Below are 23,817 nucleotides of genomic sequence, written 5' to 3'. Positions count from 1 at the left end.
TGAGGACTCAGATAAAGTGACTCAGATAAAGTCAGCAGACAGAGTGACATGGGTGGGGCTCAGACAGACCAAGGAGAGAAGAGGCCAAGGAGGGCCACCCAGTGGAGCTCACTCACTGACACCCATCAGGAGGGCGGGGACAAGCCTGCAGAGTTCCACCCCAATCCCACCTGACCACAGACCCTAACTGTGATGGCCAGCCCCAGCCATGGGTACGGGCATGTTGAGAACCACAGAGCCACAGCACAGGGACTTAAATACAAAATTGAAACTAGAGAAATCTTAGAGAAAGTACCAAGCACAACATACGTGACATCAGAAAAATAAAAACAAACACATAGTCCTGCATCCATTAAAGGAAAAGACTGGGGGTCCCAGATAGTCCAGGGTTAAGGCACTCAGATGAACCTAGCTCAATCCTTGATACAGTTTCCTGCGCCCTGATAGGAGTAAGTCCTGAGCACAAGGCCAGGAGTCAATCCTGGGCGCTGGTGAATGTGGATCCCAAAAACAAATAAATTAAAAACAAGAAATAGACTGTAGGGACTGGAGCGACAATACAGTGGGCAGGGCGTTTGCCCCACACAAAGCTGATCCAGGTTCAATCCCCGGGACCCCATAAGGTCCCCCAAGCCCCACCAGGAGTTATCCCCGAGTTCAGAGTGAGGAGTAAGCCCTGAGCACAGCCAGGTGTGTGCAGCCCCAAAACCAAAGAAACAGAATGTAGAGCTAAGTACCCAGAGAGCACTGCAGGAACAGTGCCTAGTTAACAAAATATTCTCTAAAAGCCACAGATCATTAAGTTAGTAATACAAGTCAGTAATTTCTAAATCATCATTTATTCACAAAATTCTTTCTTCCGATGAAAAAAATCCCACTATGTAAAAGAGACAAAGATCAATCTGAGGCTGAATGGTGTGAAAGCTGAGTCTTCAGCCTCATGTCCTGACTCTGAGCCAGGTGTGGCCATGAACATGATCTGAACCCTACCTCACAGCATGAGCCAGAGTCAGACCAGAAAGAGAGCTTTCCACTGACAGATTTCTAAAGGGATCATGAGGATAGCGAACGGGTTACCCTATAGCTTCTCTCCCCCCTTTCATGCAGAAGGGGCTATAAAAGGAAGCACCCAGCCAGGCCAGTTCTCTCCTGTAGTCTCTGACGGGTCCTGGTCTAGCATATGTGCATGCACAGCAGGCTCTGATGTCCAGCATCTCGGCGTGCTCCAGCCAGCAATGAACTTACTGGCAATAGGAGTTCTGCTCATACAGCTTTGGTTAAGTTAGAAGAGCCTTCTTCCAAGCAGAAATATTAAAGCTGAAGTATATAATAGCTTTGGTGCCACTGAGCTGCCTTTTATAGGTCTCACCTACTTTTGCGGGTGAGTGTATCAGCACACAGGAGAAAGGAACTCTATAAATATAAAAGGATGCAGACTGACCAGGATCGAGTCTATCATGCATGAATCTCATTCTCTCCATCTTTGAACCTTTCTCATGAAACCAGGAACCGGGCTACCTGCCCCTTTCAGACAAGCACTGTCTGGCTTGGGTTTTTGGTACCAACCCTCCTCACCTACAGCTTCCTCTTTCGCTTGGTACAGAAACATACACTGGATGCTAAGTTCTGTTAGCATCTGACCAAGAAATTGACCATGTGTGTGCAGTACATGGTCCAGAGCGGTGATCAGGGACTTACAAACCTGGTACAGAGGAACTTCCAGCCACCACAAAGCAGCCACTGCAGGCCTCTTCTCCTGCGTGTGGCCCTGGCTCGCGGTAGTGTGTGGTAATCACTTTCATCGTTCTCAAAACCCTCTTCAGACATCATAAGGGGCATCTCATCCAAATGTGCAGATTCATCTTCCAGATGGTACCTGGTTCAAGACAAGAAGAGAATGCTGAGGTGGGCTTCACCTGGGGTCACTTGGACTAGTAAATCCTACTTGTCTTCTGCCTCTGTCTGAGGCAAACTGCTGTCGGCAACCCAGCAGGGCAAAGCCACCCTCCAAGGGAGGAAACGCTCTGTGGCACGGCTAGACGAGAAAGGGGCAGGTAAGGAAGCTGACATGCCATGGCCCAAGCAGCACCCTCAAGATGCCGCATTCAGGATCTAAGGCACAGTCATAAAAAAGCCATCATCCAAAATACAGCTGCCAGCGAGCATGCAGACGCCCAAGGCACATCTAAACACTGGTTGTCGACCATTGCACCATAAATGAAAGCTGTGTGAGAGACATCCATGTAGGTGTGCTGAGGGTGGGACTGGCCCACGTCCCTCTCTGTGTCATCAGGAATGACACAGGAGGGGCTGAAGCAAAAGCACAGCAGGGAGGGAGTTTGCCTTGCATGGAGCCAAGCAGGTTCAATCCTCGGCATCCCATATGGTCCCCAATGCACCGCCAGGAGTGATTCCCGATTGCAAAGCGAGGAGAAACCCCTGAGCATTGCCAATATGACTCAAAACAAAAACAAAAAGAAGAAAAAAAAGAAATGATGGAGGAGCTCTTGTGATGACAGAACATGAGACAATGAGGAAGGGCACAATAAGGGCACCAGCACCACTTTTAGCTACCACATCCTACCAGGTAGCAAGCTCTGCCCTCGAGGAGCAGACAACATCTCAACGGTACAGTCACCCCGGGACAACATGGAACAAACTCAAACAATAGCTGAAACCATTACAAAATAAAGATAACTTTCTTTTTTTTCTAGAGAACACGTAGAGGGACGGGAGGCACAGGACAGCAATTGCTTGAAAAGTCTGTGACAGACGGACCAGAGATAGGGCAAGGGTTAAGGTGCTAGCCTTACACACAGATGGCCCGGGTTCAACCCCTGGCACCCCATATGGTCCCCAACACCACCTGGAATGATCCCTGAACACTGAGCCAGGAGTAGGGCCTGAGCACTGCCAGGTGTGACCCCATCCCCTAGCCCTGCCCCCAAAATCTCTGTAGCAGAAAAGGAATCTGGAAAACCCAGAGATATTTGGGGAATAAAGACACATCTCTAAATGGATCGGTGGCCGGAGAGGAACTATCAAGGGAAATCAGAAGCTGGTTTTAGATGAGAATTCAAAGAGGGTGCAAATCTGGGGGATTAAGAGTCCTTAAAGGGCAAGCAGAGCATTAAGTGCTAAGATCACAGAGAAAACGGATCCACAGTGAATTACCTAGCAGTCTGCGTTGAAGCGCGAAGCAAATAGATAGAAATAATTTCTAACCGAAGCAAATAGATAGAAATAATTTCTAACCAAGAACAGAAACCACTTGGAGATTTTGACAGATGATGAGAAATCCTTTCGACTGTGGTGATAGAAACAACCAGACACTTCAAGCGAACTGTTGTTTTATGAATAAATTTCACCTAACAAAGCTGATTTTTTTTTTTTAAGAAGTGGTTAAGACGACCCTGGAGCAAGCTGGGGGAGGAGGCATGTCAGGTTCCCCAGCCAAACCTGGGACAATTTGAACAGAAGACATGTCTTACTCCCCGAAAAGCACAAAGTCAACTGAACCTGTGGGTGCTGGTGCTCCAGGAAGATGAAGAATGAAGGCTGTGAAGAAACCGGCTCCAAGATGCGGCAAGAAGGTGAGGAGTGGGGCAGAGCATGTCGACTGGGGTGCAAGTGGGCCCCCCGAGCCAAAACAGCAAACTCCGACACAGACCCAGAGCCCAAGCTGAGCCACCCGGCCCTGCTGTGCTCTCTGACCCAAATGGTGATGGGGTCTGTGACGGGCTTTAGAGAGCAGCCTTCCAGGTGCCATCCACAGACCAGCAGCAGTACCTGGGCACGTGCCTACAGCACCAAGCATCAGGCTCACCCAAACCTACTCAACAGAAAACTCTGGATACAGACTTCCTTTCCAAACATGAACAAAAATAGTTCTTAACCTTTGGCAGAGCAGAGTCTTGGAAAAAACAGACACTCGTAATGGTTGAACAATTAGTGAAGATGTAATGAAAGCCTATTTCTGTAACGTAACTTCAACTACAGGGTTCAATTATCCCACGGAAATAGACAGTGCTCAAGATTTCTACAAAGCCCCCAACGAGCATAGGAGAGCCTATGGCCAATCAGACTGGATCCACCGATGAGGAAATGCCGGGCTGCTATCTACCAAAATGGAGAGGCTCATGCTCTCCTTACCTGACCCAAACAGCGCAGCTGCCCACCAGCCACCCCAGGACCCATGCTGCCATCAGAGTACCCCCAACCAGCCACCGATTAGGCTCACTGATGCAGAATAGCCCTAATACAAAGTGATGATTTTCCTCGTAAGAATTTCTTTTTCTTACTTCCCTGTGTAAGAGCACTCATTTTAAAATAGGCAAGTAGGAAATGAGTGTCATGCAAAATAAAATCAAAATTCAAGACACCATTAAATATATTATAATCTAGTATAAAAAATAAATTTTTAATTTTCATGAAGTTATTCCAGTGACTCTGCTGCATTTTAGCAAAAGTCACAATCTTATCAAGTCTAATGGTGGGAAAGCAGCACAATGAGTCTCAGAGAAATGAATACAGACAACATCATGTTTCGTAACCTCGACTTCAGAAATGGCGCCTTTGAACTGGCAAGCAATTTATTCCATTTCCAAAGCAATTTTCCTATTGTATTGAAAATTTTACTTCACTATTTAAAAACAATAAGATGATGAATAATGGATTTTTTTCAGACACAGGATAAGCAGAGAATCTTAAGTGTCTTTGTTGCCTGGTGTCATACACACTTAATTGGTTTGTCACTCAGGAAAAAATCAACGTTTCCAGCAATTAAGTATAATTCTGGAAACATATTTTTAAAACGAGTAAAAACAATGTGAACAAAGACGACAGAAAAGATGATACAAAACCCAAGAGTGCTGCCATGCTAAGGAATGAAGACAGCTATCTCAGCCGCTGCTGAAGGCTGGAAAAAGGCAGATTCTCAACAAAACACTCAGGTAGTATGCAGAGCATTTAAAGGTTTCTAAGGAAAAGTAGGTCAATACAATAACGAGCTTAAACTCACTTTCTCATCTCAAGTAGCTAAGGGACGCATTGTTTCTATCTGATGAGAAACAGTCTTGAAGTCAACAAGCATCAGAGGGAGAAATACATTTAAAATATGCCTAATGCTGAAACCTCCCTCAAGAAAAATAAACATTTCCCCTTTTCCTGCATAGTAAAGAAAAAGAAAGCAACAAAGTATATGAAGAGACATTAAGGCTCCTTCATCCAAAGCTGGAGTCACTGGCAGAGTCCTTAATAAGCAGCCAGGCTGCCGCTCTGGCCAGACACTGGCTAACTGGCCTGAAGGAGAAGCAGGAAAAACAGCCCGAGCTTTCTCACAGCTTTAATCTTGTGGGAAGTGCGTGAAGGCAGGCCTTGTCATCAGTTCCTCAGGCAGCAAGGACAACAGTGCCAGGTGTCTGGCGCTCAGAGGCTTCCCCACATGAACTGCACACAGCAAGCTGCACACAGACCTACTACGGGTCCTTCTGGGACATTCTGAGAAATGCGAGCACCACCAGAGGGAGGCTCAAGACGCTGAGAAGGCGAAACCCAGGTTCCCGAGCACCAGACTGGGGGTAGCCTCTGAGCACCACTGAGTGTGGCCCAAATAAAAGAAAAAATGGAGAAAGCCAAATGCCAATTTCTTGACATAAGCGACTGCACCTACTGAAACTATTCTTATTCGAACTGAGTCTTTACTGTGTAAACAGCACCCAGATAACCTAAAGGCTGAAGGCCAGTTTCCTCAGCCCATCATGACACCACCATCAAGCTCTCACAACAAAAGCAGTGGGTGAAACATTTCTGTTCTGGTAGGTGTCAAGAATTTCATAAACTGAGTGGGTGGCAGAGCCCTCTGGAAGGGAAGCCTTACAGACCCGAAGAACAGGTCTGATCCAGAGAGACCTAGAGCGAAGCAACTTCAGAAGTAGAGTGAAGTACAGTGCCCACGCTGTACTTCAGAGTTCTCAACTGTAATCCAACACAGCAAAGTAGATTTGCATGCTGACAACTAGCGAAATATTTATTAGGTCATCATCACAACTGCATGTTTTTAATATCCATAGAAAATCACAGATAGACACTCTGAATGGGAAAACTAGCATGTAAAGAATCTGCTGTTGCTGCTACAGAGAAACACACTAATATTTTAGAGATAATCAGACAATAGCCATCTGTTCTCAGCATGAGCCTCTGTTCAAACGCTAAAGTTTGACTATTAGAATAGTCAGATGTATCTAGGCAGGGCCACTAGCTCTATCCAGAAAGAAGGAAAAGGTACTAATAGACACGGGTAAACAAAATAGGGTTCCCACTTTATTCTCTGTTCATAGTAGATGAACTGAATACATGAGGAGCACTGAAAGAAATGGGAAAAAACAAAGGCTTCCCTTTCACTCATGTTCAGACGGCAGAAGAGATCAAAGCCTCACTTGCCACTGGAGAGCTCTAGCCTAACAAGGGAATGATTTCAGCAAACTACTGAATATCAAGTTTTATTTACCTAATGACATATATTCAAAACTTTTAATATCTACTAAACCATAGTGAATCTGACATCTTCCCTTGAGAATTTTCACAAAAAAACAATAAAAAATTTCATATATGTTGTAACAATACTTATACTCAATTTATATGACCTGTATAAATTGCCTAACTTTACATGAAACAATTTGATTCTTAAATAGAACACCCAACACTGGCATAAGGAAGTATAACATAAAGAAGTACAAATATGATGAGGTGGATGTAAGAACATTGTATAACCGAAACCCAATCATGAACAACTTTATAACTGTGTCAAGGTGATTCAACTAAAACCAAAAATCAAATGTATGGCATAATGTATGGAATAAAGAAGTACAATAAAATATATACTTCTTTGGGATCGGAGTGATAATACAGCTGGGAGATGTTTGCCTTGCACACAGCAAACCTAGGTTCTATTCCCAACATCCCATGTGGTCCCCTGAGCACCGCCAGGAGTGATTTCTGAGTGCAGAGCCAGGAGTAACCTCTGAGCATTGCCGGGTATGATCCAAAAAGCAAAGTATACTTTCATCAAGTATGGCATAAAGAAGCACAAACACCACCCCAGGGAGGCCCCAGATCTGTGGCCTGCAGGACAACTGGTCCACCCAAAAGTACCCAGGCCCTCCTGGTACTTTTGAAAGGTGTGTCCAGGGCTCTCCGTTAAAACACTCTAACACTGGATTCAACACAGACGACGTCTCACAAAATAAACAGGGTTTAGAAAATAAAAGACCACCCAGGCTAATGTGTGTTTCTTAGGTTTCAGCTGTAATCTAATGTAGAGCACACATTTTCAGAATTTTAAAAAAAAAACAAAACTAACTTTGATACAGAAGTTCATTCACTTCATTTCCAGTTAGGAAAGTAGTGACTTACTATTACTACACATACTAAGTCCAAAGCATGGGAGACTGTCTCTGTTGATGTCTTTATTTCCACACTAGAGCTTTCCAAAGCAGGGAGGGAGGGGAGCATGGGGCTGCCCTGGCCCAGAGGACTGCAGCTCTGACTCAGACTCCTTGAAGAGCAGCGTTCAAGAGGTCTCAGAGAAGATCTGGGTGGTGTGACGAACATTAAAAAAAAAAAAAAGTGTCAATGAATGGAAAAAAACCAAATAAACATGGTTTTAAAAGAAAGAACTGCCCCATATCCATCCCGCTTCCCAGCTCCCTGCAGGCCTGAACCTTGCCCATCCCATCCTCTCGAGGCAGGGCAGCGGTGGGGAGAAGAGGGCAAGCAGGAGGCCCTTGAGGCCCAGGACCCACACAGTAGAGTCCCCAGCAGAGCTACACAGTCTGCAGCCAGAAAACAGCCAGGAGGAAAGCCCTGGAATGCAGTCCCCCAGGGCCAGGATGGAGGACAGTGCAGACCCTCACGCAGCCCTGTACTGGGGAGCTGAGAATGAGGGAGCCCCGTCGGAGCAAAATGCCCTGCAGCTCCCAGATGGTGTCCGGGGAGACCTGACATCATCCACCACAGAGCTCAGAGGAGCCTTGAGCTCAAGCCCCAGGCAACATCTGAAGGTGCCACAGGGTGAAAAGCAGGAATCCTGACCACATGTCCCACTGCCCTGCACGATCATCAGAGCTGCCTCTGCCCGATGCAGCAAGCACCCCTCCCTGCCAGTGCGGGAGGCAGGCGCAGAAGGAACCTTGCCGATTCACAGGGACAAGAGAGGTTCCCCCACAAACCACTCCTGCCCCCAAAAAGAAAAAGTCACAGAGGAGGCCTGATGAATCCAAAGACTTAAAATTGCTCAGAATTTATTAGCAAGATACGCTTGCCAAGTCCCCAGTGCAATCAGATATCACTTATGGGGGGGAAAAAAGAAAAGAAAAGACAAAATTGTCAGCATGAATAAGAGAATCAAAGGACACCAACATCAAAAAATGTTGAAATTTTCTAGCAAAAAAGTTGAAATGGGGGGGGGGGCTGGAGAGATAGCACAGCGGGTAGGGCGTTTGCCTTGCACGCGGCCAACCCGGGTTCAAATCCCAGCATCCCATATGGTCCCCTGAGCACGGCCAGGGGTAATTCCTGAGTGCAGAGCCAGGAGTAACCCCTGTGCATTGCCAGGTGTGACCCAAAAAGAAAAAAAAAAAGTTGAAACAGGGACTGGAAAGATAGTACAGCAGGTAAGGAACTTGCCTTGCATGTGGCCTATCAGGTTCCAATTCCTGGCATCCCATATAGTCCCCTGAGCACAGCCAGGAGTAAACCCTAAACATAGCTAGGTGTAGTCCAAAAACAGACAAAAATAACTTTAAAGCATGCAGCAAGATGAAAGCGCTTGAAGCAAGAAACAGAAGATTATATCTAATAGGGGAAAAAAATACAATGTTGTAGTTAATAGGAGGAAAGATCAGTGGCTGATAGTAAGAAAAACACATGAGGTTGTAGCTAAAATAAGGAAACAGAGGTAGTTAATTGGAAGAAAAAAAGCCAAGCAGAAATTTTAAACTAGAAAAACGTGGGGCCGAAGGGATCGTATTGTGGGTAGGATGTTTGACTTGCATGCAGAGGACCCAAGATGGATCTCAGGCATCCCTTATGGTCCCCAAACACCGCCAGAAGTAATTCCTAAGTGCAGAACCAAGAGTAACCCTGAGCATCACGGTTTGTGGACCAAAAACTATCACTGTCACTGTCATTCCATTTGCTCGAGCAGGCACCAGCAATGTCTCCATTGTGAGACTTTTTGTTACTGTTTTTGGCATATCGAATACGCCATGGGGAGCTTGCCAGGCTCTGCCGTGCGGGTGGCATACTCTCGGTAGCTTGCCGGGCTCTGCGAGAGGGACGGAGAAATCGAAACTGGGTCGGGCACATGCAAGGCAAACACCCTACCTGCTGTGCTATCGCTCCAGTCCTGTTTCTGTGGACCAAAAGCAATTTAAAAAAATTAAAAGAAAAATAGAAACGTATGAGCAAAGATGGAGAAACCAAAGGATGAGTTTGGCAGTAGGATGAGGGGCTAGGAGAAACACCAGTGAATCTGAGAGAGACCTGAGAATGATCACAAAAATCAACCCTGAACGTATTTAAGAAACTCAAGGATCACATAAGACTGCGAATATCTCATAGTTCTCACTAAATAGAAGAGATTAAAAAATGTTTTTGTTAAAGCTGTGAAGAAATAGCAGTGGGTAGGGTGCTTGCTTTGCACATGGCCAACCTGAGTCTGACCCCTGGCACCCTATATGGTACCCCGAACCCTACCAAGAGTGATCCCTGAACACAGAACCAGGAGTAAGCACCATTAGGTGTGGGCCCCACACAAACAAAAAACCCAGATGAAACTAAGGAGAAATAGTCAACTCTACAGTGATGTAGACTATTTTTAAAAAGATTTTATTTATTTATTTATTTTGGGGTCACACCCAGCGATGCTCAGGGGTTACTCCCAGCTCTGCACTCAGGAATTACTCTGGCGGTGCCCGGGGGACCATATGGGATGCTGGGATCGAACCCGGTTGGCTGAATGCAAGGCAAATGCCCTACCTGCTGTGATATTGCTGCAGCCTAGACTTTAACATCCGACTCTCAACAGACAGACCCACCAGCCAGCAAACTAAGCAGAACAGAGGCGGCCACTCACAGCACCTAGCCACAATTCATGAATGGCCCCCCAACAGCACCACATGTTTTCTTTATCAAGCTCAGGACACCTCGCCAACACAGATCGTATCCTCCTCTTAGAACGGTCCAGATTCACAGGAGCTAACACAGAGGCGTGTTACAGCACAAATAGTAACAGAGATGACCATAAACAGTCAGAACACATTCCTAAGTAGTCCAGGGCAGAGAAGTTTCAGCGGAAATGAAAATGCCAAAATTCATGGGCCTACGTCAGTCGGTGCCAAGAAGGAAATGCGCAGCGGTAGGGGCTTGCTTGAACACAGAGGGAGCAGGGCAGAGAATGTGGGCGTGACACTGGCCTGCATGTGACATGCTCTGGTTGCACCCCAACCTCAGGGGTTCCCCAAGTACTGCCAGGCGTCCTTCCTGAGTACCGAACCTAAGCATTAACCCCTAAGAAACACTGGGAGTGACCCCAACACCCAAAATATAAAAAAATTTCTACAACTAAAAGGAAGCACAGCAGAGAACAGAAGTTACTGCACTCGCCTGGCAGCCAACGACCCAGAGGCAGTTCCTGCCCGGCCACGGCTCCCCAGAAACCACTGTGGGCTCCCAAGCACGGCCACGACTGCGCGCCTCCCCCAGAGCCAGGGGGAAGTCTCTCCCGTGCGCCCTGGTTCCTCCACACAAACAGCCCCCACAGAGCCTGGAGGGGGGCGCAGCAAGCGGCAGGGCGGTTAGCAGGGGTCAGCGGGGAGCTGGCCTCGCAAGCGGCCAACCTGGTTCAGTCCCCGGCACCGCACAGGACCCCGCGGGTCCCGCGAGGAAACGTCCCTGAGCACCGCCAGGTGTGGCACAAAAAACCAACAGAAACAAGAAAAGCGCCAAAGAAGCAGCAGAGCCTCAGCACAGGCGGGGGATACGGAGGGGAGGCCCACGCGCGGGCTGAGGGGCCGGAGGTGAGGGACCGGGCCGGGGCTGAGGGGCTGGGGTGAGGGGCCGGGGCTGAGGGGACGTAGCCGGGCTGAGGGGCTGGGGTGAGGGACCGGGCTGAGGGGCCGGGCCAGGGCTGAGGGGACATGGCCGGGCTGAGGGGCTGGGGTGAGAGACCCGGGCTGAGGGGCCGGGCCGGGGTCTGAGGGGCCGGGCCGGGGCTGAGGGGCCGTGCCCGGGGCTGAGGGGCCGGGCCGGGGATGAGGGGCCGTGCCTGGGGCTGAGGGGCCGGAGGTGAAGGGCCGTGCCGGGGCTGAGGGGCCGTGCCGGGGTCTGAGAGGCCGGGCCGGGGCTGAGGGGCCGTGCCCGGGGCTGAGGGGCCGTGCCCGGGGCTGAGGGGCCGTGATCTGGGCTGAGGGGCCGTGCCGGGGTCTGAGGGGCCGGAGGTGAGGGGCCGTGCCGGGGTCTGAGGGGCCGTAGGTGAGGGGCCGTGCCCGGGGCTGAGGGGCCGTGCCGGGGGCTGAGGGGCCGGAGGTGAGGGGCCGTGCCCGGGGCTGAGGGGCCGTGCCGGGGGCTGAGGGGCCGGAGGTGAGGGGCCGTGCCCGGGGCTGAGGGGCCGGGCCGGGGGCTGAGGGGCCCGGCCGGGGCTGAGGGGCCGGAGGTGAAGGGCCGTGCCCGGGGCTGAGGGGCCGTGCCCGGGGCTGAGGGGCCGTGCCGGGGCTGAGGGGCCGTGATCTGGGCTGAGGGGCCGTGCCCGGGGCTGAGGGGCCGGGCGGGGACGGCGGACGGGGGCGCGGCCCGGCGTTACCTGCTGTGCCGCCCCGGCCCGGCCGCGCTGGAGTAGGCGGCGTGCTTGTGCTTGCGGAGGGCCGAGGCCGCCGCGCCGCGCACGGGGCACAGAGGGATGAGGTCCGCCATGTCCGCCCGCCGGGCCGCCGGCCGAGGTGAGGGGCCGCCCGCGCGCCCCGCCCCTCGGCGTCGCGGCCCGATGACGCCGCCGGCCGGCGCGGAGGCGCCCGCGACGACGAGGCAACCGGCGGCGAAGGGCCCGCCCCCGGGAGCGGCGCGGGCCGATGGCGTCAGGGGGCGGGGCCGAGCGGAGCGGCCGCGGGCGAGGGGCGGGGCTGCGGCGCCGCGCGTGCCCGGCGGTCTCCTCGGCGTCCGGGTCCGGTGCCCCCGGGGTCTCGCGCGCCGGCCCCGGCCCCGGGCGTCGGGACAGGGGTTCGCTGCCAGGCTGCCCGCCGGTGGGCGGGGGCGGTGGGCTGGCGCCTCGGTGTGGTGGGCGGGCTATCCGGCGTGTTTGTTGCTGGGGCGCGGGTGGGTCCGTCGGAGGGTGTTTGTCTCGGGGCGGGGATCCGACGGGCTCGGCCGCGTGTTGGCCGGGTTGTCTGTCCAGCAGGGGTGTGGCTGGGGCGTCACGCCCCCCCCGGGGGCACAGCCCCCCAGGCCTGCTGAGCCGGGACCTCCCAGCGCCCGCAGGCGCCGCACGCCGCCCGCCCTCCCTCTCCTTCCTCATCACCCCACTCGTTCCCTGCACCGTTCCCCGCATCGCCTTTGCGCTGAAAGCGTGTTTAAACAGGTGCGCTCTCCCTTCCCCCCCGCCCTCTCCCCCTGGCTGCTCTGATGACCGGGGCGCACGTGCTTGGTCTCTGTGCCGGACTGCCTGGGTCCGTACTCGCCCGGCAGTGCCAGCAGCAGGTGTAGGGCAGCTGGCAGAGCCCTGGCACCCGGCACAGGCACCACAGCCCCGCAGAGAGCATGCAACATGCAGGAAGCCCGTGGGCCTGCAAAGACTCCTCCTCCTTCCTCGGGGGGGGGGTAGAGGCTGGGGGGGACACTTTGAAGGTGCAGGGGACGGAGCCTGGGCCCCTGTGCAGAGTAGGTGTGCTCGGACCTACAGCCTCCTCCCTGGACCACCTGTCCTTATGCGGCAGTTTCCAGGTGAGTAGAAAATGAGTCTCCATGGAGGGACTCGGGAATGCCCTGGGCTTGGAGAGAAGTGTCCCCATAAAAGCAGCCACCACAGCAACAGCCGTGGTTCGTGTGGATGGCGAATCCGTTCCTTATGGGGTGTGGTTTCCATCTCTGTTCTAAGAGTAGAGAACATTTGGATAATCAGTGACAGATACTTCATTCTTTAAGAGAATTCAGTAGACCTGAAAAAAGTACAATGATGATCAAAACATAATTAAAATTGCAAATCAAGATGCATAGCAGGTAGAAATTGTTAAGCTAGCGTGGAAATGAGAGATTTTCTAGATTATTCCCCCCCCGAGCCCCCCCAAAAACCTTAAATCTTAAGATGTCTGTAATAAAAGAAATAGGATGACTGCCCCAGGCACAGTGTTCTTCAGATGCACAAAGATGGGTGGTCACCACATAGAAGAGACCCGGGGGCCCTGTGGGCGGCACCCCGAGTGGGGGGTCCCATGTGTGAGTGCCTGATGTACCCCAAGTGGGAGTCCCTATGTGTTTGTGAGTTACTGTGTGTATGAGGCACACCTGGGAGTCTTGTGTATCAGTTTGTGTGAGACGCACCTGAGTGGGGGAGTCCCGGGTGTGTTTGTGATTTATTGTGTGAGTGTGTGTGAGACACAACCGAGTGGGGGGCGCCCAGTGTGTGTGAGGTGCACATGGTTGCGGGGTCCCGTGTGTGTGTGAAGGGTGCACCTGGGGGTGCCACCTTTCAGAATATTAGTTGGGTTGCTCCCTGAGTCCTTGGCGCTGATGAGGTGCACTCCCCATCCTGTGTGCACAGAGGTCCTGGCACACAGGGTGAGGCTGCTGGTGGCTGCCACGAGGGCTGAAGGGCAATGAACGGCCTTGAGCACTTGCACTGGGATAGAGGCATCTGGAGCCCGCCTGCTTCCTGCTGCAGCATGGAGGTCCGCACTGAGGGCCGCTGTCAGCCCTCAGGCTCCCCGGTCATGCTCCCCCTGGCACGTGCACGGGGGCCTGCACAAACACAGACCAGGGCTGCTCGCACTGTGGCCACATGGACTAGAACCTTCTAAGTGGAGAAAATCATAGGTGTGGAGCCTGCTGGGTTGTGAGTGTCTCTCAGCCCTCTGAGGGAAGTTCTTGGGAGGCAGCTTCTGCCTCTGTGGAGCCGGCTCCAGGAGACCCGCAGGGAGGCCAGGCTGTCTCTGATGGGCTGTGCCTGGGTGGACACGCGTGCCCAGAAAGGAGAGCATGGAGCCTGTGCACGGGGCAGCTCACCCCACCGATGTTGGATGTGTGTGGGGAACACACATGCCCTGCACAGGTGCGTCAGGTGTATCAGGACATGCTCAGCCCTCACAGGCATGTCACTTGTATGTAAGAAACACATTTATTCTACACAGGTGTGCACAAAGAACATGCTTACCCCACAAGGACATGTCGGATGTGTTAGAACACACTCCACCCAGGGCATGCCACATATGTACCAGAGCCACATTCTTCACATGGACAAGTGCCGTGTGCACAAGGACACTGAATCACAGACATGTCCCATGCACAGAGACCTGTACTGTACTGACCCGCGGGAGGGCGAGTTTCCATACAAGACACAGGTGCTGACCCGAGGGAGGGTGAGGTTCCATACAGGACACGCGTGCTGACCCACAGGAGGGAATGGTTCCATACAGGACACATGCGTGCTGACCCACAGGAGGGCATGGTTCCATACAGGACACATGCGTGCTGACCCACAGGAGAGTATGGTTCCATACAGGACACATGTGTGCTGAACCACAGGAGAGCATGGTTCCATGCAGGACGTGTGCTGACCCGAGGGAGGGTGAGGTTCCGCACAGGACACAGGTGTGCTGACCCAGGGTTCCACACAGGACACACATGCTGACTCAAGAGGAGGCGTGGTTCTGCACAGGACACGTGGGCTGACCTTTGGGAGGGCGTGGTTCCGCACAGGAGCAGACAGACCCCTGTGCCACCGCAGAGGCACCACGTGGCCCTTTCTGAAGTGAAGGGTCCACTGCCATTCTTTCTGGCTGCTGTGCCCCTTTGCGTCAGTTCTGCCCCCTGACCCATGCCAGTCGGAATCCCAGGCCCATGTTCTCCCTGCTTGCTGACCCTCCCTGCACCCTGTATGCCCTTACAAGAGTGGCACCGACCTTCCGCCCCTCCAGGCCTATAGAGTCCCACAGCTGTGAACAGCCCTTCACTCACTGGAGGTTCAGACACACTCAGCTTCCTCTCCCCAAATCTCAACATAAAAAACCCTCATTAAGGGAGATAAGTGCTCCCCAGTGATGGAAGACAAAGGGAGCAATTGGCTGGAATAAAGTCAGCGTCCCCGTGACTGTCCGCGGAAACGTGCCCAAGGGCACCATTAGCGAGGCGTGTAGACAAGGGGTGCTGTCCTGGGGGCCTGGGGGCTTGCCGTGCTTTAGAGGCTCACACCCTGGAGGGGCTCAGAAGGGGAGAAGGAGGGGAAGCACCCCCAGAAACAGGCAGCCTTGGGGACCTCTGGCTCTGCAGGAGGCCTGACCCCTCAGCCTTCAGCTGCCCCCCCTCCAGCAGCCCGTCCTGCCAGCACAGCACCTGGCTCCTGACTCCAGATCCCACAGCCTCCGCCCTCCCCCCGCCCTCTGGGCGCCTTCCTCCCCCCATCCAGAGGTTCTGCTGAAGCTTGGGAGCCCCCAGATGTCCCCACAGGGCTGCCCTGCTCCTGGACCTCCTCCTTTCTCTTCAACCTTCCAGAATCTTCCTTTTTGCTTGTCCCAGGACTTCCCAGAGGGGTGTAGTGGTGGGCAATGTTGCCGTTCTGTTTTGGAAAGCAGAGTCACTCACCTCAGACGTCTAGAACATCTAGAAATGTTCTAGAAATGTAACTGGCTCACCTCCCATGCTCACCTGGGTGGGTGCAGGTTGTGGATTTCTCCGCCTGCTGACATCTGTCCGGCAGCCCCTGTTAGGGGCTTGGTCGCTGGTGTGTGACAGGCCAGCAGGAGGCGCTCCCGAGGCTGCTGCTGGCAGGGTCTGCAGTCTGCATGCGGGGCAGCTCCAGGGGACTTGAGTTTCTTTCTCATGTGACAACTCCAGGGCCCCGAGCGAGCAGGCAGGCGGGGGCCCAGTGTGGGGCGCAGATGCTCCCTGGGGGGCAGGAAGTGGCTGCCTGCAGCGGTGAGGTGACTGGCCAGCGAGTGCTCCGGGGTCTGACCTCCGGGCATCTCCGGCTGCTCCCAGGCAGAGCACGTGGCCCTCCTGTCCCCCAGCTTTGGTCGGGCTGTGCCATCAGCACTGGTTCACCCTGTCTGGGCGCCAGGGAAGTAAACAGGTGTACAGGGACAGGCCTCCCTGCTCTGTTCAGAAGGTGGTCCTCGGGGATTTGAACCCGGTTCCTGATACCACAGCAGCATGAAGACAAGTGTGCTGCCTCCTGTACTGCTCCAGCCGCTTAGGGGAATGTTCATGACCGAGGTGCAGTGCGTGGGGGCCCAGGGACCCCAGCCAGCAGTGCTCAGCCTAGCTCAGGGCCATGTGCTCGGGCCGAGGCGCTGGGCTGCAACAGCGCCTCTCACACACCGCCAGCAGCCCAGCTCTCCTCGGCCCGCGAGGACTGTTTCCAAGCTAACGCCTGTTACTCCTCTGATCGGAAGCTGCCTCAGGGGAACCTGCACAGCCCTTAGTCTGTGTTCCGGCTCTTCCTGAGTCAAACCTTTCGGCAGCAGGTGGGACTTGCCCAGGTGGCCAAGGAACAGTCGCTTTCTCAGCTTAAATCGGGGTGGTTCCCCCAAACAGAGCTGGGCGCACTCCTAGCAACACTTGGCCATTCGGGCGGGTGGGGCCACGCCAGGGGTGGGAGGTGGGTCCCCGACTGCTTTCCTTGCACCTCTCCCGGCTCCCCTTTCTTCCCCTCTGGGTGGGGGGTTTGTGCTGGGTCAGGGTTGTCTGAGGGTCCACAGCCCCCCGTGCCAGTACCCGGGTTCAGGGCAGAGGGTCCCGCAAAGCCTGCATGGCCCTGCAGGGAAGTACCCCATGAGTGCCCTGCCAGGGCCCTGTCAGGGTCCCGTCGGGCAGGCTCTGGGGCACGGCCTGCCTCGGCTCCCTGCGACTGCAGGAAAGGGCTCCTGGGTCCTGACTGGTCCAGCCCGATGTCTGGGCCTGCAGGCGCTGGTCTGCATGCTCTCTGCCTTCTGGCGGGCAGGAGTAGAAGTAGGGCACAGAAGTAGCACAGGCATGAGCCGTGCTCTGGGCCAGGGGACGGGCTGGCCACGCGTCCCGTGCACGCGCACCGCCAGGTGAAGCCAGGTAGTTGGCTGCCACCGTTGGATGGGGAGAGTCCAGGCCGGGTGAAGTCAGTCAGAGAGAGGGACACACAGGTCTCTCTTCTGCAGGACGTGGACGGGCTCGGGGAGTAGCAATGCCCAAGGGCAACAGAAGCTGAGAGGTGGTCCTCGGCAGGGCGTGGTCAGGCGGGTGGGGGTTGGGCCGTGGCGGCCAACGCTGGGCCAGTGGTGGGGGAAGTGGAGCGCGGGGTGCTGACACGCGTCGTGATGAGACCGAACCATGAGCAGTACTGAAAATCGTGGCTTCAGGGGAAAATGTTGTTTTGGGGCCACAGCTGGTGTTTCTTCTGGGTTTCCTTCTGGCTCTGCACTCAGGAGTCACTCCTGTGGAGCTCTGGGGACCAAATGGGATCCTGAGGGTGCAACCCAGGTCAGTCGCTTGCAGGGCAAGTGCCCTACCCATGGTACTGTTGTTCTGGCCCCTAAGATGGAAATGTAGCCCCCGAGGACTGCCCAGATAGCTGTTCCGTTTACACATTCTGGGTGGACAGTCCACAGACCTCTCTGGGGGTGTTTCTGCTCACAGACTGTTTCTGACTTTGATGACTTCCCTCTCGTGGCTGCAGAGAAGAGCACTCTCTAGGGCTAGTGGTCCCCAAGCAGTGCCTCTCTGTATGGCAACATGCAGTTTCTCTGTGGTGGCATCACCCAGTCTCCCTGTGGCAGCATCACACAGTCTCCCTATGGTGGCATCACACAGTCTCCCTGTGGTGTCACACAGTCTCCCTATGGTGGCATCACACAGTCTCCCTGTGGCATCACATAGTCTCCCTGTGGCATCACATAGTCTCCCTGTGGTGTCACATAGTCTCCCTGTGGTGGCGTCACACAGTCTCCCTGTGGCATCACATAGTCTCCCTGTGGTGTCACACAGTCTCCCTGTGGCATCACATAGTCTCCCTGTGGCATCACATAGTCTCCCTGTGGTGTCACATAGTCTCCCTGTGGTGGCGTCACATAGTCTCCCTGTGGCGTCACATAGTCTCCCTGTGGTGTCACACAGTCTCCCTGTGGCGTCACAGTCTCCCTGTGGTGTCACAGTCTTCCTATGGTGGCGTCACACAGTATCTCCCTGTTCAGCACCACTCAGTGCCTCCCTGTCGCAAGCCGTGGCATTGGTCCTCTCTGCTTAGAGCCCCCAGAGCCAGGTTCTTGCTCTCCAAAGTCCAATACACGCAGGCTTGCGGAACCGAACTGCTCTGACAAGAAAATTCTCTCTCACCTCCGCCCTCCTGCACTGGAGCTGCCTTTCACCCGCCTCTGATTCTGCTCGGTGCCTGTGTCCCCCTCCCAGGCCCGTGCAGCCAGCCCCACTTTCCTCTGTGCCCTGCAGGAGTCACACCCGACCTTCCAAGCACAGCGACTTCGCTGGCTGCACCTCACCGTTTTGTTACCAAGGAGCTGATGGTTGATCTTCCTCATGTATATTCCCAAGTTCAGAGTCACTACCCCACTTTATCTCAGCAATCATGGGTTTGTTCTGAATTTTCCTCATTGAAAGCCTCATTAGGTTCACTCCAATAGATTTAAACTCAAATAGGAATTCCTCATTTTAATATCTAATAAAGCTCCTACCTCAGTAGCTGGAAACATTTTAATGAGTATATTAACAATTCTAGTGGGAAGGTCTATCCGTGTTCATCTAATAACCAATCTGTCAACAAGATGCTGGCGAGTAATACGGAGGGAGGTGGCAAATGGCACTACGTGAGACATGAGGAAGGGAGCAGAAAACTCACACACTGTCCCCACATGCCCACAGACTCCTGCCAGCCATGGCCCAGTAACGTGGCACAGAACACAGCAGGTCCTGAGTCCACATCTGCAAGGCGGCCAGCTCCAGACTCCATCTCTCAGCCACTGTGTGTTCAGGAGTGAAAGAAAGAGAGGAAGAGAGAAAGGAAGAATGGAATAGAAAGAATGAAAGACAGAGAAAGAAAAAAGAAAGAGAAAGGAAGATAGAAAGAAGGGAGGAAAAGAAGGGAGAAAGAAACAGACACAGAGAAAGAACAAAAATGAATGAAAAAAAGAAAAAGGAAGAAAGAAAGAAAGAAAGAACAAAAGAAAAAGGAAGAAAGAAAGAATGAAAGAAAGAAAGAGGCGTGCCAGAGAGTACAGCAGACAGGGCACCTACCTTACATGCAGCTGACCTAGGTTCGATCCCCAGCACCCCAAACAGTCCCCTGAGCACTGCCAGGAGTGACTCCTTAGTGCAGAGCCAGGAGTAACCCCTGAACATTGTCGGGTGTGGCCCAAAAACCAAATCGGGGAATAAAAGAAAAAAGGGAAAGAGAAAGGAGGGAAGAAGGAAGGAGCAGAGAGAGGCCATTCTTGGGACTAGAGCACTCTTCTGCCTCTAGTTTGCTTTTGTCTTGGGCCACACGGGGCAGTGCTCAGAGACTGCACCTGGGTTGACCGAGTTCAAGGCCAGCGCCCTGGCCTCTGTCCTCTCTCTTCAGCCTCGCGTCCACACAGCCTGGACCCATGCGGCTTCCCCGCACGCCTACCCTCAGGCCTGCTGACTTCTCTGGTCCACTCTCCTACACGCAGAGGGCAAGCTGGGGACCCCCAGAGTTCACGGCCGTGAGGGGCAGTGGTCGAGGGTGAGGTAGTGCCGGTCAGGGGCTAAGACGGCAGACACTGGCACCTTGCTGGGTCCAGCACCAAAGCCGTGCTGGGATGTTTGAGCTGATTTATGTTCTGCATAGCAGAGAGATCATCGTGCGTGTCCCTGTCCCCGGCTAACGGCATCCAGCAGGTTCTCGCCATCATTCACTCCCCTCACTGCCGAGCAGCCCGCGGTGCTGACGTGCCCGCCTCTTGTCCAGCCGTGTTTCGGGCTCCGGGCTGGTCTCTAGGTTTTGGCCTCTGTGAACAGTGCTCAAGGCACACAGGTGCAGAATGCTTTCTGGGGTGAAGGGGACCTGGTGAAGGGGTTGGTGCTGGGTCACTGTACGCCTGAAACTTAATAATGATTTTGTAACTCTGATTCATGGTGTTCAAAAGTAGAAAATTGTTTTAAAAAGACAGGACTAAAGTAGAAGTAATTTAGAACTAATTTAAGCTAATCGGCACTAATTTAGACTGATCTCAGGCAAGGACAGGCTGAATGAACTCTCTTCAGAACTGACCAGTCCTGTGATGCTCCCATGTAGTTTGGCCATGTGCCGGGGTCCCAGAGGTGCTCACCTGAGGCTGGCTGTGGTGGGGATGCGGAAATGGCTTCCACCTTTCACAGAGAGCTGTGTGCCAACAGCAAGCAGCCCTGGCTTTCTGGATGCTGATGCAATGGCCAGGACAGCAGCAGACATCTTGTGGCCATGAGGAAGCAGCCAGTCAGACCAACAGGTGAGTGCAGGTGGCCAGCTCCCTGGCACCCCCCAGCTCCCACACGGAGCTCTGCAAAGCAGGAAAAGGTTAGGGTGGGGCTTCCTTGGAGGGGCGCAGGGCCACGCCCCGTCACGCGTGGTCGGGACTGTCCTGACAGTCTATATGGGGCCAGCAGGGCTGCACCTCACGTTCCGGGGAGCTCAGTGTCTGCTCAAACCCAGGTGCAGGTGCAGTGAGCAGCCCTTTGAGCTGCCGGGCCCAGATGGGGGCGCCTGTGTGCGGCCACAAGCCCCCAGGGCTGAGCCTGGGGCATGAGCGGGCAGGCGGGGCCCGGCCAGCAGACACACCTGCTGTGGGCGTCCTGCTGCCTTCTTGGCGCTTGTGCCCCACACAGTGGCCCCTGCCTCTGGGCCTGGGCCTGCTGACCTTCCCTGCAACCCACCTGCCAACTTCACCTGCCAACTTGACCCCTGACCTGTCAACTCCGACCTGCTGAGCCCACTTGCATTTTCTGACTCCCAAGGTGCTCTGCGGTTCCCCAGAGGCCCTGCAACCATGTGCACCTGAGTTAGGAGTGTGCTTCTGTGGCCCTCTGGGCCAGCCCAGAGCACTTAAGTATGGAGCACTGGATGCCTGGAGCACTTGAACCTGAAGCACTGTGTCTGGAGCACTGGGCACCGGAGCACTCAGCACCTGGAGCATTGGGAGCCCGGAGCATTTGAACCTGAAGTCCTCTGTGTCTGGAGCACTGAGAGCCCAGAGCACTTGGAGTATGGAGCACTCTGTCCCTGAAGGCTGAGCCTGAACAAAACCAGTGTGGGCGCAGCGCTCAGACGCGTGAGCCAGGGGGCGCTCTTTCCATGGGTGGGTGTGGGGGCTGCCTCAGCTCTCCCAGGTGACCCACTGTCCCTGGGGCCTCATCCCGGGCGGGCAGCAGTGACAGCTGTCAAGGCCCCGCGGTGCCTCTGAGGGGCCCGGATCCTGCCCACCTGATCTTCCTGGTCCCTCCGGGCTCTCAGCCTGGCCTGGCCCCAGATGGGGAGGCTGGTGGCACGGAGGCAGAGCAACGCCAGGGCCACCTTCCTGGCTGTCCTGGGCCGTGTCAGCTTCTGCTCCCCTCCCCCGACGCCAGGCTCCGAGGGGGTCACGGGCCGGAGGGGATGGTCTCACATCTCCCAAGTCCACAGCTGCGAGGGCCTGAGGGACGGGGCCCAGCGGGAAACTCAGGCGACCGTCTGCTGCAAGCAGGCGGGCTGGAGGGTGGACGGGGTGGGCTGCTGGCCGCCGTGTCCCCAAGGTGTGGCCACCTCACCTTGCACATCACTGCGACACGGAGACACGGCTCAGCGGCTGCCCCTTCACCCCGTTTTCTATCTAACTGGCTCCAGACAGGCAGGTGTTTGCTGGGCTAATGGACGCTCGTCCCAGAGAGGCGTCCTTCAGCGACTCGGTTCCTGGACACGCAAGACGTGATAAGCCAAGACCCAGAGCACTGCACGCGCTCCCTCCGCAGTGGCGGGAGAGACGCAGGGCCAGAGCATGGGTCGGTTCCCCCCGATCTGCTCGCAGCAGCCCATGGCGGCCCCTGTGGGCCAAGACTGGGGCTCCAGGTGTGCGGTGAGCCACGGGGGGCGGCAGCGGTGTCGGGGTCCTGGGGCCTGGACGTGGCCGCGCGCCGTGCTGGAGAGCAGGCCGGAGCGCCCGCAGCAGGGCTCACTCACGCGTGTCACCAGGAGCCGCCTCCTGCCGTGTCCCACGTCCACTGCACCGAGGGGCTCGGGCCGAGGGGAGGCACGGCTGGGAGCCAGCACAGCTGCGCCAGCTCCGGGCGAGCGTCCAGGATGGCAGAGGGGCTGCAGGCAGCGCGGGGGCCGAGCAGAGGGCCGGGGGCCCAGACGGAGCCGTGTCTTGCAGTGAGGGCTGGGGCCTTGCGTGGGAGAGAGAACCAATTCAGCTATTCACGACCCGCTGCTCCGTGGGGCCCCGGGAGCCTGCCCCCAGCTCTGGGCCCTTCAGGGCCCGCAGCCCTCAGCACGGAGGTCCAGGCACAAGCCAGCCCGTCCCCTGACACCCGCCTGCTGCAGGAACAGGCAGGAACTGCCCCCGTGCACGGAGCTGCTCTGACCTGCCAAACACCAGCCTGAGAGTGGGGCTCAGCCGGCAGGCGGCAGGGCAGGGCGGGGGTGCCCAAGAATGCGGTGGCCAGCCTGCCCCTTAGCCCACGGGACGGCACCGGGGTCCTGGCTCCCAGCACGCCCTCCGAGGGCCCAGGCCCTGCCCCTCTGAACCTCAGGGAGAAAGGGCTGGAGGCCACTAGGGGCCTTGCTGGGCCCACACACCACACCTGGCAAATCCACGGCGGGGGTGGCTCCCTGCAGTGACCGTCCACTCTTCCCAGACAGTGACTCTTTCCCCGGTAGTGACCGCCCCATGCAGTGACCACCCCCCAGCAATGACTGTCCCCTGTTGTGTCCCCTGTACTGTCCCCCAGCCCCCCTCTGTGACTGTCCCCAACTACTTGGCCTTGTGTGCCATGCACACACCAAGCCAAGCCCTTGAGGTCTCCTGAGAGAAAATGCAGTAAAGATTAACGTTCACAGAGTTTGACTTTATTTTACCTTAAATATATACTTGCATTTTCAAAAGTTTCAATACAGTCAATGATTAAAAAAAAAAATCAGAGAAACCAACACAATTTTCACGCTTCAAAATGATTCACATATTTTCTTTTGCAAAGTCGTTTGTAATAGATTCTTCATATTCACATTAGTAGGTAATCATTTGTATCTTTTATCTCTATAAATTAACCTGTCTAAGGAAAATTTGGGGGGAAGGTGTACATCAGTGGTAGTTTAAAAAAATACTGAATTTCAGAAGCAGAAATTTCGTCATCCGATTCTACCCCCTTCCCAGAGAGAGCCGTGAGGGGCACGCGGGGGGCTGCGTCCCGCGGGGCACACCTGAACTGGTCCTCACTTCCGAGGGGAGGAAGGGACTTCACTGCCACGTCTGAGTCTGGAGAAGGAGTCAGCGCTGGTCTGGGGAGGGTCCACTCCGGCCCCCACGAGGCCCCGAGGCTGGGATGGCACTGCAGAGGCAGGTGCCCTCGGAGGGGCAGGTGGGCGCAGCTGCCACCAGGACT

General features: G+C 54.8%; 1 protein-coding gene across 2 annotated transcripts in view; it reads right to left on the bottom strand.

The window, feature by feature from the left end:
* The window catches only part of ATP9B (ATPase phospholipid transporting 9B (putative)), a 130,804-nt gene extending 118,781 nt beyond the window's left edge, over positions 1-12,023 (bottom strand). For both annotated transcript variants that reach the window (XM_055128069.1, XM_055128070.1), the window contains exons 1-2: positions 11,861-12,023; positions 1,703-1,876 (exon numbers count right to left, since the gene is read on the bottom strand). In XM_055128069.1, the coding sequence (XP_054984044.1) occupies positions 1,703-1,876; positions 11,861-11,970 (284 nt within the window). In that variant the 5' untranslated portion in view covers positions 11,971-12,023. The remainder of the gene's footprint in view (positions 1-1,702; positions 1,877-11,860) is intronic.
* Between the last annotated feature and the right edge of the window lie 11,794 nt (positions 12,024-23,817).

The sequence above is a fragment of the Sorex araneus genome, chromosome 2, assembly GCF_027595985.1.
Source record: "Sorex araneus isolate mSorAra2 chromosome 2, mSorAra2.pri, whole genome shotgun sequence".
NCBI classification, from domain to species: Eukaryota; Metazoa; Chordata; class Mammalia; order Eulipotyphla; family Soricidae; genus Sorex; species Sorex araneus.
Note: the sequence above shows the minus strand (reverse complement) of the source record. Positions and strands in the feature narration are given on the sequence as shown.